The following is a 16,544-nucleotide window of genomic DNA, read 5'->3' as shown; positions in this document are numbered from 1 at the left end:
ATTTTCAAGCTCCTGAACTTTCGGGACCGTGATGCTATCCTGCGAGAGGCTAGAGTGCTGGGAGAGCTCAAATACGAAAATAGCAAGCTGCTTATTTTCCCGGATTACTCAGTGGAGACCCAGCGGCAACGTAAGTCCTTTGACTCCGCTAAGGCTGCCCTAAGAGCCAAGGGGATCAGATACAGCATGCTCTTCCCGGCGCGCTTGCGGGTGCAGGATGGGGAGGCTGCTCGCTTCTTTACTGATCCGGAGGAGGCCTGCAAATGGGTCGAACATCTGCCCAAGACCTGAGATTTCTAGCTGCTGTTTGGATTTCTATTGAGGGGGGGGAGAGGGATGGTTTGCGAGACCCCTCTCCTGTATATTCCTGACCAGGAAGGTCGACTCCTATGGTTCTACTTGTATCTTACTCCTCTCCTGGACCCTATGGGGGCCTGCCCTCAGTGGTCTGGCTGACTCGGGGTTTTGTTTTGGTAGTGTCCCAGAAACAGAGTGTACTGATCCACAAGTCGTTTTATTTTGATGTATTTGTCTACTTGTATCTGTATCTTTAGTTTTTGAGTTATCATTATTGTATTGTCTTGTACTGAGATGCGGAGTTTAGAATGTCGATCTGTAATTGTCATTGTCTTACTGTGATTGTTTTATGTATGAAAATTCAATAAAAACTTTACCTGTTAAAAAACAAAACAAAATGATCACAAGAACGGTGAGCAAAAATCCCAGGACCACACAGGGGGACCTAGTGAATGACTTGCAGAGAGCTGGGACCAACGTAACAAAGGCTACCATCAGTAACACACTACGCAGCAGGGGGACACTTGAGGTCTACCTATGATGCCAATTACAGGCCTCTCTCATCTTTTTAAGTGGGAGAACTTGCACAATTGGTGGCTGACTAAATACTTTTTTGCCCCACTGTAGGTCTAAACCCTAGGGTGAAAGGATGGACTGATACTTCTGGAAAGTGGCCCACCCTTGCTAATCCATTTTATATGGCTCCTTACCTCCTGCAATTTGTCATCTCTTCCTGAAGTGAGACTTTCTATGAGGGCTTCAAGAAACTAGCGGAACAGAATGCCAGCTACATTGCTCACTACTAGAGATCAGCCTGGGCTTGGTGCAAATCCAATTCACCCATTTTTAACAAAGCGTATCTAAACCCCCCAAAAAATGACCACCACACTTCATGTCTATGCTGTATTCCTCCATGGTATCTATGAGGGAAGACAGGGTTGTCACAAAGGTTAAACTATTTTCTGTACTTGCTCAAAAATCTTCTTAGACGTGGTGGCTATATTAGCTTTCACTTTTTAGACGAATATCGGTAAGCCCCAAATATTACATTTTTGTTTTCTGGTTTAGGATACACTTAACTTTTAAGAACCTGAAATAAATACAAAAAACAATTCAACTTACCAAATGACTCATTACATAGCTGCTTATGCTGCAACTTCCAATCCATCAACTGATGACATTTGCTGCAGTAATTGACTTGATGACATTTGGAGCATGTTTTCGGTCCCAAGCAGCCGCACACTCTGCAGACACGAAGGCCGCACTTCAGCTGGAAGCTTATGAAGTCTTCACTTGCAGGTGGAGGTGAATCACGTGGTGGGCCATAATTATAAGTGTCATTTTTCCGGGGCAGCTGGTTCCGAAAAACTAAAGAACAGTACTTCAGTTTACAGACCTCTCATACATCAGATATATACCAATGCTATAAATCATGCTGGTGTTCCTGTAGGTTTACAGAATATCCCGGGCCACAGTGCTAAATAGTATATTAAAGTGAACCTGTACTTTGCCCATTTAATGTTACAGGTTCACTTAAGAGATCACCCCCCCCTCCATTTATCAATCTAACCTCTCTACGCAGTCAGGTTTTTATCGCTGTCTGTGTCCGAGATTTGCTCTCCAATTGTCCTGATCACCAACATCACTGAGAATGAAAGGGAAGATGAATCCAAAATATCACCAGAACATGATCAGGTGAAATCTTCCTATGGGGACACCTGTTACCATAACAACTAAGAGGGGATTTCCCTCACACTGTAAAGATATCCTCTCTAAGCTGAACTCAGCTATAAAGATTTACATATACTTACACTGGTCCAGCTTGGCACAACGCAAGTATACATAAATTATCCCAGGTCGGCCCACAGGGATCAAGGGGCAGTGCTGCAACATCACCACCCCTCATCCAATCAGAGACTGCCTAATATTTATTGATAAGGTTTGGTGTGTCATTTCTCACATAGCATAACTTAAAGCAGAACTTTGGCCATATGAAAATATAACACTTGCAGTGGGGTCACCCCTGCACTTCAAGGATTAAGTGCTCGTGTTGTCTAGGCTCTATATTGGCCACTGCAGCCTCTTCCGCTCCGGCAGTGGAATGTTCCTCATTGTCCTCACGTCTAATACTCTGTATTAGACATGATGACATCACAGGACCTTACATCACTGGAGCGGAGGGGGCCCTAGGGTCGGGTGAGTATAAGATTGTTATTTTAGTCCCTAGACCAAATCAAGCACTTAGAGAACTATGGGGTCCGGGCTTTTCCCCATAGTTCTCCTTAGGGTAACGGGAGGACACAAACTAGCGTCCTCCTGTCACCCTAAGCTCAGTATACCGCGAGCTGTTAGGTGAGTGAAAAGCACTCACCTCATAGTTCTCCTTTAACCCTTGCAGTGCAGGGATAGCCCTACTGCAAGGGTTAACGTTTTATATGCCCAGAGTTCTTTAAGCTTACAGGACAGGAAGTGAAGGTAAATTTCCCTGAGACATGGTTAAAAAAAAAAAAGCTGGGTTTGACCCTCCCCTAGTCTACACAAAAGTTAACAAAATAAAGTTTTTATAAAGATAAAAACTAATTAGATGAGTTATAATTCTTAAAGTGGTAATAAAGTCAAAAGGATTTTAAGCCATTTCAAAAGCTGATAAAATCACTTACAATGGATGCTGCTTCTTGATGTTTAAACGTTTTAGCTTCAAGCTAAAGCTTTAGCTTTAACTCCTGCAGAATCAGCTGATGGACGCGGCCGGGAGGGGAGGTGAGTCACAGGACCCGCCCCCTCACTGTGAAGCACGTCGACAGTGCGGGGCCCCGGTGTTCGAACACCGGGACCCTGCACTGCCCCATATTGCAGGACAGGACCGCACTGAGACTGTGCGTCCCGGGGTACCATTTGATCCGCGGACCGGGGGTTGGGGAACACTGATGTAGGGGATCCCACCTGCCCTCCTGACCGAAAATGCCCCAACTACCAATGGGGGGGGTGCTGAAATGACAGCGGATGGCGGATCCGCTGAATCAGATAAACAAAATACTAAGTCACCAGCACTGCAAAGGTTCTCCAAGCATAGTTCTTTTTATTCCACATGAACAGTTACATCACAAAGCGTAGCATCTAGTAACTGTACACATGGAATAAAAAGAACTTTGCTTGGAGAACCTTTGGAGTGCTGGTGACTTAGTATTTTGTTTATCTAGTAAGCTGTGTGTCTCCACAAACACAGAAAATCAAGCCACTCCCCTCCCTTCTCTAAGCCAGCACTGTTCGGACTAGTTCACACCAGCCCCAGTGCATTTCGGACAGATCACATCCTGGCCGGCTCTCACTGTTTTGGGGCGTGGCGGTGCATTGCTGCAAGCACTATATTTTCTGATCGCACCAGACCGGAACGCAGGCCTTGATGTGCCCCGCGTTCCGGTGCGGGCGATCGCACTGCGGCCCGGAGGGTGTGGCTGCAGTGCCTTTGACTTCAATGCACTGCCACTCCCCAAAACAAAGTGAGACGGCCGGGATGCGATCCGACTCCAAATCGGGCTGGTACGCACTGGGGCTGGTGTGAACTAGCCTGGACACTTCCTGTAGTCTGCACTGTCCTTTGTGATCTCGTGCTGGCAGGAAGTTGAGGGAAGCTGAGCTGAGAGACCTTGAAGTAACTGTTCAGAAATATGATGATTATATGTGAAGCAATGCTTTGCTGGCCCATGTATATTTGTTTGATCTGGATTAATTAGTATAAAACATTTGACAGCTTTAAAAGCATCTGGATATACCAGTTTGTGCTGTTTCTATATTTGAGATTTTTTTTCCCCATTACCACCCTCAAAAAAAAAAAAGGAAGAATGTAAACATTGATGTTTAGTTTCTCAAACCAGACTCAATAATCACCAAGGTATGCTGCTTCCGTTACAATACGAGCCCGGGGCTGGAGGAATAGTCTGCAGAAGCCAGCGCATTGCACCCATCATCCACTGATCAGGGCTGCAATACTCTGCAGGCTCCAAAGCAAAAATGTTGATAAATGCACTTTTTTCTTATTTCCACATGTATTAATGTTCTGCAGAAAGTGGAATACACTTTGGAGGTCCCCTTTAAGGAGTGAACATTTGCTATGAAAGGCATGAACAGTTCTAGTTAGATCTAATAAACTTTATATATAAATATAACCCCCAGAGGATGAACACAGCCCTCCATGACATCTACGCAGGTTGGTACCTTTAAAACATCGGTTCTCCGCCGCCAGATGACACTGAGGATCGCGGCAGCAGAAGATGAAAATAGTGCGGTGGAAGCTGCCCGTACACGGGGCATACACCTGTAATAAGAAGGCCAGGGGCTTCCCGCACAGCCCGCACTGCAACGCCTCGGGGCCCGGAACACCCGCCTCACCCAACCACGCTGGACGGCCGCCTGTCTTACTGGGGAACTGCGGGCTACGCAGCCGCCACGGCTCTGCCTCCTGTACGAAGCCAAGTTCTATCACTGTGACAGAAGCTGCCATTTTTCCCAGCACAAACAACTACCACGTGTGTACAGAGGGGAGCAGGCTACGCAGAGCAAGCGCGGTTCGTTCCCAGCATGCGCAGTAGAGAATCGCGAGAAGCTTAGTTCCGCCATGTTTAGTGATGGCAATGAAGGTTCGGTGGCTGGGGATGAAGGACGTTTTCAAAAAGGATGCGGATGAATAAAAAAAATGTTAAAATGCACATTTATCAATACTGAACTATGAATCTCAAAGGGCGATAACGGAGATGTGAAACCTTGAAGCTGTCGTGAAACTACAAATTCCAGCATGCTGCTGTTCTGCCAGAGTCTCGCAATGCCTCATGGAATTTGTAGTTCTACAACAGCTGGCGTGCTAAAGTTGCCCATCAATGGTCTATACTGTATGATAGGGTGGGCAACTCTAGCCCTCCAGCTGTTGTAGAACTACAAATCCCTTGAGGCATTGCAAACCTGACAATTACAGGCATGACTTCCGGAGGCATGGTGGGATTTATTTATTTATTGCAGGTATTTATATAGCGCCGACAATTTACGCAGCGTTTACATCAATTTACGCAGCATACTTTACATAGTTGCACATTCACATCAGTCCCTGCCCTCAAGGAGCTTATAATCTACAGTCCCTATCGCACATACATACAAGGGCCAATTTAGACAGAAGCCAATTAACCCAGAGGAAACCCACGCAAGCACAGGGAGAACAAGCAAACTCCTTGTAGAAAGTGTCCTGAAAGGCAGAAGAACTAGCCACTACACCACTGTGCTGCGATTTGTAGTTAAAGCACAGCCGGGGTTGCCCACCTCTGCTGGTCCATGAACTAGGTCATAGTTTCCAACATTTCCCAAAACAATTTCGATGGACACTTTTTTTTTGCTGTTTGCTGCAAGCGTTTGTGCTTTGATTAGGGGCTGAGCATTGATTTAAAATGGGCATGGTTCTACCAGAGGTATAGTGTTAACCTAATGTATAAATTAGCCCTTTTCGCTGCCACTGACGTATGTCATGTGTCAGTACCAGCGGGCCTCTGTAGATGGACTTCCAACGGCTGTTTACATGTGTAAAGCCGGCTGTCGGCTTTACACAGGAAGTTATTCAGCTGTAAAGCCGCCTGATCGCTTCCACGGGCCAATACATGCATGTTTCCCTGTCTCCCTTGCTTCCTGGGCTTCGCTGCCCCACCTGTGGGCCTGGCACCAGCATTGCGGGTGAGGGGAGAGCAACCAGTGAATATCCGCTTGCTGATCTGTTACCCCCCCCAAATGAAGCTGGAAGCGACAATGATTTCATCACTTGCGTTTTCTCAGCTGTCTCTGGCTGAGTAAGAAGGTAATCAAGCATGATCTGGCAGCTGGAGGACAGAGCACAGAGCTGGGACTGCAATAGCTGATGGAGGAAGGAGTCTGTTCTCTTCTCTTTACAATAGTAGCCTTCTGGGGCCGCTCTGGATCAGCCTTATATGTGTTGCCATGGTGCTGCCCCCCACACCCTGGAAAAGTATCAAGATGTGCACCCCCAGCATCCAGAGTATGAGAGGAGCTGTATCTGGACTCCACCTCTGCCATGACCTGCTCCCCCTCCGGCCCTCTGCCATGTTGCTAAGTAATCATAACCACCGTTATGTAAACAATGTGAAAATTAAGATGATTTATGTATATTTAATGTGACTAAAGCTCAAACTTTGAGTAGGGGAAGGGTCAGAAAACCTCTAAGATTTTTATTGTGCTGTGTGTCCTAAAAGTGAAAAGGGGAAAATCCTAACCTCTTCACAAGGTCCACATGGGATTATTTTAATAAAAGCTGCAAATGTAAAAATATTGAACATACTTTTGGAATTATATGAACAAGTTAATACTCACTCATATGACATGTTCAATGTTACATCTATATGTAGGGTGTAACATGGTGCCATTTGACAGCTCTCCCCTTCTCAACCTGCTCCCACTTACCTGAATCACAAGGTTCCTATGTATGTTGGGTGCCCATACAGCCGCATTATTCATTTACAGATCAATTCGCTGGGTCTGTGAATGAAGAAACTACAAGCCCCACCGCGGCAGAGAGACTAATAGTTCTCAACAGAGTTCAAGCGCAGTGACATCACCATACGTGTATTGTATTGATCACTTCCTCCATCTCCATAACTGAAGGTTCATATACCTACGCAGACCTGGGACTGGAGCAATAGTCTGCAGGAGCCTGTGCACTGCACCCATATATCCACTGATCGAGTCTGCAATGCAAAAAATTATCTTTTTTACCATATGGGCGCATTTTTTGGGGGGAAAAAGTGGAATATGCTTTTAAGAAAACAAAAATCTCGCGTGAGTGTGTAAAAAAGAACCGGAAAACATATAGTTATAGTACAATTCAACTCTTTGTTTTGTTTTTTTGCATACATCTAGCTAGTGCTAGCAAGCAGTAGATATAAGCAAAAACATTTGAAAAAATAAAAAAGTTACCAAACAGGTTATTACTTACAGCTGTCTCCGCCGCTCGCTCCAGTCTTAAGATCTGAAGCTTCTCGAGCAACCGTGCAGGATGATGGGGCGTTGCATGCGCAGTGGAGATTTTCGGCGGGGAGAAAAGGAGAGGCACAGTGGAGGTGAATGCATGCAGCCGGGAGTGTGCACATCGGAAAGACATCATGGGACACAAGGAGTCTGCACTGGATCGGAGACCGGCACCAGTCCTGTAGGGATTGCTGAATACAAGTGGAAGGAAGAAGATGATTGGATCAAGAGGCATCATTTAAGGTAAGTGTTTAAAGCAGCATGGGGGATATTTGTGATTTTAATGTCATTTTAAGAGGGACCGTTTGGGGAAAATTTGTACTTATACCAGTTAGCTAGTTAGTCTGTGGGAACATGATACATTTACAATACAAATATTGATCTACATGGTGATTTTCATTACCATGCCTATGCCTATGAAAGGCCTTCAAAACCGGCAATGACTAAAAATGCCCCCTCCCCCCTCAATCAATTTGCAAACAACTGTAATTTTAGGCTGGAATATAACATATCTACTAGCAGATATATTGTTTAAAGGAGTAAACGTGCTGTAATGTGAGCCATGAATGTGATACCGCAGTTGACATGAATGGGCCCTTAAATAATTCAGAAGGGATCCTAGAGAAGGGACATGAAGACATTCATCGATGGAGCTTTCAATGCACATTAACCTATGAGATATTTACTTTACTTATTTCAGCTGCTGTTAGTTAAAACGTTTTAAGCATGCGAAACTGTGACAGTGTGAAAGTAGCTGTACGTGTGAGGCCTTTCAATAAGGTAAGATGTTACCTTTGTTTTATCTTCTTTAATTGCTCTGGAAACCATTTTGTATTGTGGCTGATGTGACATGCAAAGAGAGTACTCCTTCTAAATGGAGGATTACATGTAATATTGTATTTTTTTGAAGACTTGCACTATAATACAATGTTACAATAAATTCTGTAGGGTTTTCAGTTACTCCCATAACTATAGTCTTTTCATGGTATACTTCAACAATGTATATTTTATATATTGTGTTATCAAAGAGAGAATGTCATCCCCATATAAATATTTATATGTAATCTTCCCCTTCTGCAATCACTATTTAAAGGAGTGCCTACCCTTTTTATTTTAAAGAAAAAAAATCCATCAAAGTAACATTAAAGTCTAAAAAATGTTCCCCTCCCTCCATTGTTAGTGAAAGCACTTACCTGAAATGATGTCTCTTAATCTTCTTCTTCTTTCCTATCGTTTTCATCTGTCCCTCCAGTACTGCGGCAGGTCTCCAATCCAGCGCTGTCTCCTCTGTGTTTGCTGGCACTTCCTGTCCCACAGTGTCTGCATGCGGGTGCACGCTGTTCATAGACTTACCTTGTGTCTCTCCTCGTCTCCCAGCCGAAAATCTGAACTGCGCATGCGTCTGCCCCAAGATCCTTTGTGACGAGATTTTTCAGATTTTCGGACGGGAGCGCGCGGAGAAGATGGGGGTAAGTTTAAACTTCCTTTAAAGCGTTTTTTTGTTTTTTTTTGCATATACCTACTGCTTGCTAGCAGTAGATATATGCAAAAACACCTGAGGGTTTAATAACCCTTTAACATTATGGCTTACAATGCTTATTTAAAGGCTGCCTTCCATTTTTAAAAACTATGCTTATGTTTATTATTGCTGCTCCTGTGTGCTCCCGCTCTCCTTCTCAACCACGTGGCAGGATGGACCGATTGTTGGATCTGCGGGCCCAGCTCCTCATGAACCAGCACTGGGCTAGGGGAACTTGGCTTGCGTAACCACACAGGTGTAGTCTGCTTTCTCTCGCAGCAGCGGCTGAGCTCAGTGGATTGCACATGCGTGGTTAGCCAAGCCAAGTTCTACTAGGGTGCTTGTTCATGAGGAGCTGGGGGTACACATCCATAAAGAGAGGCAGCTCACTGGAGCAGCAATAAAAAAACTAAGCATCATTTTTAAAAACGGAAGGCAACATTTTAAATGCATTGTAAGCTGTAATGTTAATTAATTTTTGGGGAAAAAAATCCTTTACATTATGAGATACCAGCGGGGGACACTGGAATGCAAATCCTTATAACCAATCAATTCTATAGTTTTTATAATGTAAGGTATTTTAGGCCGCATTAACAGACCATTGTAATTCATTTATCTAATCCAGATAGCTTACTAGGTGATATAGATGGAACCAGAGGTAGAGCACTATACATATTTTTTTAGAGTGTAAACTCTTGATGGTGGACAGATTATGACAGGAAGACCTTGCTGTTGTGGGATCTAAGACATTTAAAGTGATGTGGGGTTCCCCCCCAAATCCATACCAGACCCTTTAGGTCTGGTAGGAATGTTAAGGGGGAACCCCAGCCTCACCTCAGTCCTACCAGACCCCTGATCCGAGCACTGGCCCGGCAGGGCAGGTAAGGGTAGAAATATGATTCTAGCACTTGCAATTTTTTATTATAGTGGCCTGCAGCCGATGGCGCATATTACACGACACGCACGTAAGTAAATACATAAAAACGCGCCATGCCTGCGTGAAACCGCGCCATGATGTGCGTGTTCGCTTGGTAAATCCATTTTTGCGGGTTAAAACGCGCGCGCAGCCTGCGCGTGTTGGGCTATGTAAATCAGCCCCCATGTATCCATTCCAGAGACAAGGCAGTCTGCTGCAAAACAGAAGTTCTGCCCAGCATGAGAACAGATACAGATTTAAAAGGAAGAGCAGCAAAGAGAAGGGAAACAACCATGGATTACAGGAAGGAGCACATTACAGTATTGGTTTATGTTAAAAAATCTGAGGGTTTAATGTCACCAGGCTCCAACTGTAACTAACATACCACTTTTGGGTAGACAGGCCCTTTAACATAAGCATATACATATTTTGTGACTTCCATAGACCGTAGAGTTTTTCATATGGTGATTCGGTAAAAAAAAGCAATGATAAGAACGAAATATTAATAGTGTAGTGTAGTGTATCCCTCTTCTTGAGTTATGATTATGAATATCATTATTATTTGGATAGCATGTGGCAGGTGTCTATTCCATTAAAATATATTCAGAAATAACGAAAAGCCAAAGCAATAAAAATAAATGGTAGTCACACCTACATAAAATGTAAATCTCAGATGTTTGCTGATATGGCAAAATCTCTGAAAATAGTTTGGAGATAGCTTCTACAAATTACATTGGTTATAAATTGTACCTGATATTTATCTTGATTTTTTGCGGTGCTTAGCATCAAAGGGGACCTGCACTCAAAAAGTGAAGATTCACTGTGGTTTTTTTTTACATTTACTGTATGTTGACAACAGTTATGTTGTTTATAACATTTAGAAATTCTAACTACACCTGAGCAGTACAGATGCTCCTCGGGCTGGGATAGATCGAGTTATGATTTATCGCATTTACAATGGAGTTTATTGTACAGTACTGTACAGTAAACTCCCAGTTATTCGGCACCCATGGATCAGTAGGTGTCGGATAACTGTAGTTTCTAGTTGCTCGAGAGTCAATAGTAACTTCCGCAGCCGGCAGGTGAATGTAAACAGCCGGGATCAATAGGAAGACTGCTATTGGCTATTTCAAATTGCAATAGCCAATAGCAGGCTGGCTATTGCACCCGCCCACTAAGCAGAGGAGCGGACCGGGGAGAGAATGTTCTCTCTCACTGTGCCCCCCCAACAGGGGCATAGAATATGAGATGCATAGCCTCAATTAATATTAGCAATGTTATATAGATTAGAGTTTATATAGTGTGGTTTGCCTAACTATTTTCTCATAGCTAAATCTATGTGTTATCCTATGCTGCCATCTAGTGGCCTTTTGTTGTAACAAACATGCTTTCTGTAATTATTCCTCATGTGACGACGTATTTCCCCCTAGTGTACGCCCCTTCCTTCTTCCTGTGTGCAGTACTTCCTGTGTCATGGCCACAGTCAACAGCCACATGTAACAAGGACACATATGTAATCTGCACAGTACGTAGGAAAGGCATCATCTTTTGACCGCACAATACTATAACTGTTCATCTGATGTTCCTATCATCTGCTGTAACCTGATGTTAAAGAATAAACACCTCTTTTGAATGAATCGGTATTGACGAGTTCAGCTATCTGACGAGGATTGTCCGCAGTGAGTATATCTGCTTATACAGGCCAGGCATAGAGGTCTCAGCAAGGGATATATTTCGCTATCACAACGATCGCAGTCAGAATACTCAGGTCCACTCCTCCTCGTAGTGGGCGGGGATTCAATAGCTAGCCTGCTATTTGCTATTGCAATTTGAAATAGGCAATAGTAGCCTTGCTATTGATTCCCATTGTGTACTGTTTGCTGCCAGTGCAGTACAGTACAAAATAAACGCCTCAGTTTATGATGCAATCGGGTCACAATGGGTTTAGTAGAACGTAAGCCGATTGCAAACTGTGGGGTGTCTGTATAATGAAAATGTTGTCTGTTGTTTTGAATTTCACCCTGAAAAATAGTGCTGTATCCGGTTCCTGGGCATTCCTGTCCCTACAGTCTCATAGTTGTATTTCTGTAGTGTTAGATCTAAGACGCTGCTGTCTCTGACTGCTAGTCTCAGGAAATTTGGAGTGAGATTTGGTGATGTCTCTACTGTGCTGCTCACTGTCCTCTTTGCTGGAGGCTTTGACATGAACAAACAAAGCCAGGCAGAACCAGGCATGGTACTCAGTAATGGGAAAAGATCAGCCTCTGAGTCTATTATTAAAATTGGTGATTAGAACTCTGCCCTCTGCTTCCCTTATTTCGAGCAAAGCTTCCAAATTTCAGTTCCCTTTTAACTTGAGCTATCACCTTCCAAAATTTAAAAAATTCTTATTTGCTCAGTGGCATCAAATTCTGTCTGAACAAATATACATACCTCTTTAATCAACAGCATGGAAAGAACAGCTCTGGGAAATGAAATGTTAAAATGAAATGAATTTCAGCTGACATTCTACATTTCTCTGAACACATTATCGAATGTTCTGATGAGATGTTTGGTATGAACGTTTCTACGAAAATCAACCAGTGCATAGCCAGCTTTAGAGTTACATTTGCCCATGTAGAGCTAGCTAAAGTTGACATTATTTTTGTTTTTGTTTCAGAGAGAAAAGGACGCTGGAAGCAAATGTGTTATTTCCATGAAAGACCACTGCACCACTATTTGTGACCCAAAGAACCTAGGCCATGAAAAGACTTTTAAGTTTGACCTTGCATATTGGTCTCACAGTGGGTTTTTGAGGAACATGGATGGCACGCTAGTTCCAAATGGTCCAGACAGCAGATATGCCGACCAGGTAAAACTATTTATTCCAATAGGCTTCACTGCAGAAAACGAAGCAAAAAATATAAAAAAAAATTGTTATATACTGGAAATCTACTGTGGTCATGTTTTCATGAAAGCTGCTCAGTGGTTTCTAAAACTCTGTGTAATTATATGATTCGAATAAACACAAAAAGAAATCCAATGCTAATGCAAAATGTGGTGATTATTAGCCTACTACTAAACCCAGAGTCTAGTGCGTTACTAAGCCCAGAGTCCAGTGCGTTACTATGCCCAGAGTCCAGTGCGTTACTAAGCCCACATATACCTATACATGCTATACATAGCATAAAAGCTAAAAAAGATTATATGCAGTGTTATCTTCATTTTAGATGACAAAAGGGTTTTGTGGCTCCTGGTGTTTTCTTTTCAGAGGGAAATGGGTCCAAATGGCTCTTTGAGTGTTTAAGGTTGCTGACCCCTGGCCTACACTAAGGAATTGCTTAGTCTGAATACAAACAGTGCCAAGCACAAAGCTCCTTACAGAACAGGAGTTTATAGTACCTACTATTGTATATGTACACTACACAATAGGGCCGATTCATAAATCTTCCACCCAGCTACAGTATATAGTGGGCGAATGTCGTTTGCATGGCATTCCTGCTACTAGATGGAGCAGAGGAAATCACTATGCTGTTGGGCTTCATCTAGGCGAACGGCATTAAAGTGACATTAAAGTCAAAGTTTTTTTTCCCACCTTCCCAATCCTGCTATAGGGACTTACCTTAAAGGATGTCTCTTAATTCGATCATCTTCTTCTTTACTGTCCTCTTCAGCTGTCCCTCCAGCGCTGGTGCGGGTCTCCGATCCAGCGCTGACTCCTCTGTCCTCCTCTTCTCTAATGTCCCACGGTGTCTGTGCGGGTGCACGCTGCTCCATAGACTTACCTTGTGTCAATCCTCGTCTCCCGGCCGAACATCTGAACTGCGCATGCGCCCGCCCCAATATGCTTTGCGGCCGCCCCAGACTCTTCAGATGTTCAGATGTTCGGATGGGAGCGCGCGGTGAAGGTAAGTTTAAACCCTTTTTAAAAGGTTTTTTTTTTTAATGTTTTTGCATATATCTACTGTTTGCTAGCAGCAAAAACACACGATAACAGCTATAAATCCACCACAATATAAAAATGTATTGAGATTCATTTAAAACAATAATTTGTCTGTGCAAAATGAAGATGACTTGGTCAAATAAAAAAAGACACATTTTTTTATTTTAAACTTTAACTTTAGGTTTCTGAAATGTCATGACTCTCCTTTTCCTAGAAAACAGTATTCTGTGATCTTGGCCAGAGTGTATTAGATAATGCCTGGCAAGGTTACAATGCAACGCTTCTTGCCTATGGACAGACAGGTTCTGGGAAAAGCTACTCCATGATTGGCTACGGAGCAAATCGAGGCATTATTCCGGTCGTCTGTGAGGAGTTGTTCAGAGCTATTGAAAGTAACCAAGACAATAATAGGCGTTATCAGGTCAGTAATCACTATTTGATATGAAATCACAGGCAGTTGCTGGTGTGCGTTTGAAGTCATAGTGCCGATGAGCTGAAGCAGCACATCTCACTGTTTCCCTTTTTTTTGTTAGAACTTTATTGACATGTCACAAGTAACATTTCATTAAGCTCTATGGGCACAGCACAATGCAATGTGTTGTGTCGCAGCCTGCTGCGCAGAAAAAAAAAGGTACTACCTGTCTGTGACAAGGCAAATAGCCTTGTCTTGCATTGGGACTGCTCTAGAAAAAACGGGCAGCACAGCCCCAATGCATTTGGTGTGAATCAGCTCTTAAAGTGAAATGTTCACATTTGACTTTACATTGGCACTGAATTATGTCCACTAGATGGAGCCGAGGAGCAATGGATCTTTCTGTGCTCCTAAGCTCCATCTAGTGGCCATCATGTGGTACAAATGTAAAAGTTTGAGTGTTACAGAAAGAACAGCTCTGCGAATGTTTTATAAATACACCCCTAAGTAACATTTATAAAAGGGTGACCAGGCAGGCTATGTATTGTAGAAGGGACACACTATGTAAAGGACTCTTACCTGCCTTTTTGCCTTCTTATGGACAATGTACACTGAGCAGCGGATGTGTATTAGTGTTTTTTTTTCTCCCTAGATCAAATGGATCAGTTAACACTTGCGGTGTAAGGGTAGCCCCACTGCAAGGGTTAATAACAATTTTGCTGGAGTTCTTCTTTAATCTTTCTTAGTGCCCTGAAAGTGACACCACAGATTGCATGATTGGGTTGTGCAGACAGTTTAAGAGAGTGGAGGAACAGGAATCTTTCCCTGCGCTGCTCTTATTATTAGCAACTGCAGCAGAAGCTTCTTAAATATGTCCATATGTGTTTTCTGTATAACTAATAATGTAACATAATGTCCACAGATAATAAAAATTACACTTGAAAATGTAATACCTTTATAAATTAATAAATATTGTCTCTTTTTTTTTTTTTGAAGGTGACATTCAGCATGTTGGAAATTTACAATGAACAGGTACATATAAGTCTCAGCAGTGTCTACTTGGAATTGGCTGATTTGTGGCTGATTTACTAAATGAAGTAGAGAATAACTAAATAAAGAAGATTCACTATAATTATCCAATTACGTGAAAAAACTAATTTTATTTAAGTTTATTTATTTTATCTGTGCATGAAATATTCAAAGTGAACATAGCTACAATTTATTGAGTGATGTGATTTTCAAATACTTTCCTAAAAGCCTTAAAGGAGAACTATGGGGTCAGTGCTTTTCCCCATAGTTCTCTTAAGGGTCACGGGAGGACATAAACTAGCGTCCTCCCGTCACCCAAAGCTCAGTATATTGCGAGCTACAGCTAGCGGTATACTCAGACCACCGCAGCCAGGACGAATCCCGACATTACTGTCGAGATCCACCCAGCTGCGTGAGTGACAGCTGGCTCTGCCTTTCTAAAGGCAGAGCAGCTGTGCCCGCCCCCTCACCCATCCGTCCCGCCAGTCAGCGCTGGAGGATCGGAGCGGGGAGGGGGGGAATCCCTGCGGGGAGTGATGAGTGACAGTCACGGCTCTCTGCAGGCACATGATCGAGAAGTGAGCGAGCGACGGTATGTGTTCGCTCACTTCCCGATCTATTGAGCCGATGTGTGACAGGTTCATTGTCACACGTCGGCTCAAACTATGAGGCTGAGTGATTTTCACTGACCTCATAGTTCTCCTTTAATATATCTGCCACATAGGAAAAATACTGTTTTTTTTAATTTTCATTGCTTGTGTTTGGTTATTCTTTGCAAACTGAATTTTCATCACATTCACCAAGCTGATGGGAAATTCACACGCCAAAATGCTAATTTCCTTGCAAGTGAACAACTTGTTTGTCTTCAATAAATCAACCCCATTGAGACTGATTTTGTAAGATTTAAGAATCTTCACTCAGTATATTGTAGCTGTGTTTATTTTACATATACATGGAGATAAAATGAATAAACCAACAAACAAACAGGAATTTGCTTTTTATATGGTTTGATCATTTAAGCAAATCTTTAGATTTTCAACCCCTTTAGTAATCAGCTTTATTGAAAACAAAATTTTACATACATACATAAAATACCCATTATATTGATACGAATATTGACACCAAATGAATTTCTTTTACTTGTATATCTTGAAGAATAACTCCGGGCAGAATTTTTCTTTTAACCTTTGCAGTGGGGCTACCCCCATACTACAAGTGTTAACTGCTCGTTGTTGCCTAGGGTAAGGGGGGAAAAAAATCACACTCACCCGATCCTCTGAGTCATCAGCGTTCCCTCCTGCCTTTCTCCTCCTCCGCTGTAGTGATGGTATGACATTATGACTTGATGATTCCTAGGCTGCTGCAGCGGAGGGGGTGGAACACTCCAGGGACTGGTCTAAGAGCAAGCTGGCTCTGAGGATCAGGTGAGTAT

The 16,544-nt window shown here is 43.0% G+C and overlaps 2 protein-coding genes across 2 annotated transcripts in view; one reads left to right on the top strand and one right to left on the bottom strand.

The window, feature by feature from the left end:
• Positions 1 to 4,860, bottom strand: part of PDCD2 (programmed cell death 2) — a 10,904-nt gene extending 6,044 nt beyond the window's left edge. The window contains exons 1-2 of the mRNA XM_018557056.1: positions 4,513 to 4,860; positions 1,420 to 1,665 (exon numbers count right to left, since the gene is read on the bottom strand). Of these exons, the coding sequence (XP_018412558.1) occupies positions 1,420 to 1,665; positions 4,513 to 4,798 (532 nt within the window). The 5' untranslated portion in view covers positions 4,799 to 4,860. The remainder of the gene's footprint in view (positions 1 to 1,419; positions 1,666 to 4,512) is intronic.
• A 3,180-nt stretch (positions 4,861 to 8,040) lies between these two features.
• The window catches only part of LOC108787478 (kinesin-like protein KIF28P), a 38,768-nt gene continuing 30,264 nt past the window's right edge, over positions 8,041 to 16,544 (top strand). Inside the window, exons 1-4 of the mRNA XM_018557048.1 lie at positions 8,041 to 8,094; positions 12,409 to 12,600; positions 13,886 to 14,092; positions 15,080 to 15,115. Coding sequence (XP_018412550.1) covers positions 8,041 to 8,094; positions 12,409 to 12,600; positions 13,886 to 14,092; positions 15,080 to 15,115 — 489 coding nt within the window. The remainder of the gene's footprint in view (positions 8,095 to 12,408; positions 12,601 to 13,885; positions 14,093 to 15,079; positions 15,116 to 16,544) is intronic.

This window comes from Nanorana parkeri, unplaced genomic scaffold (assembly GCF_000935625.1).
Source record: "Nanorana parkeri isolate BGI_ZX_2015 unplaced genomic scaffold, ASM93562v1 scaffold264, whole genome shotgun sequence".
Taxonomy (NCBI): domain Eukaryota; kingdom Metazoa; phylum Chordata; class Amphibia; order Anura; family Dicroglossidae; genus Nanorana; species Nanorana parkeri.
This window is presented reverse-complemented; position numbering and strand designations above follow the sequence as displayed.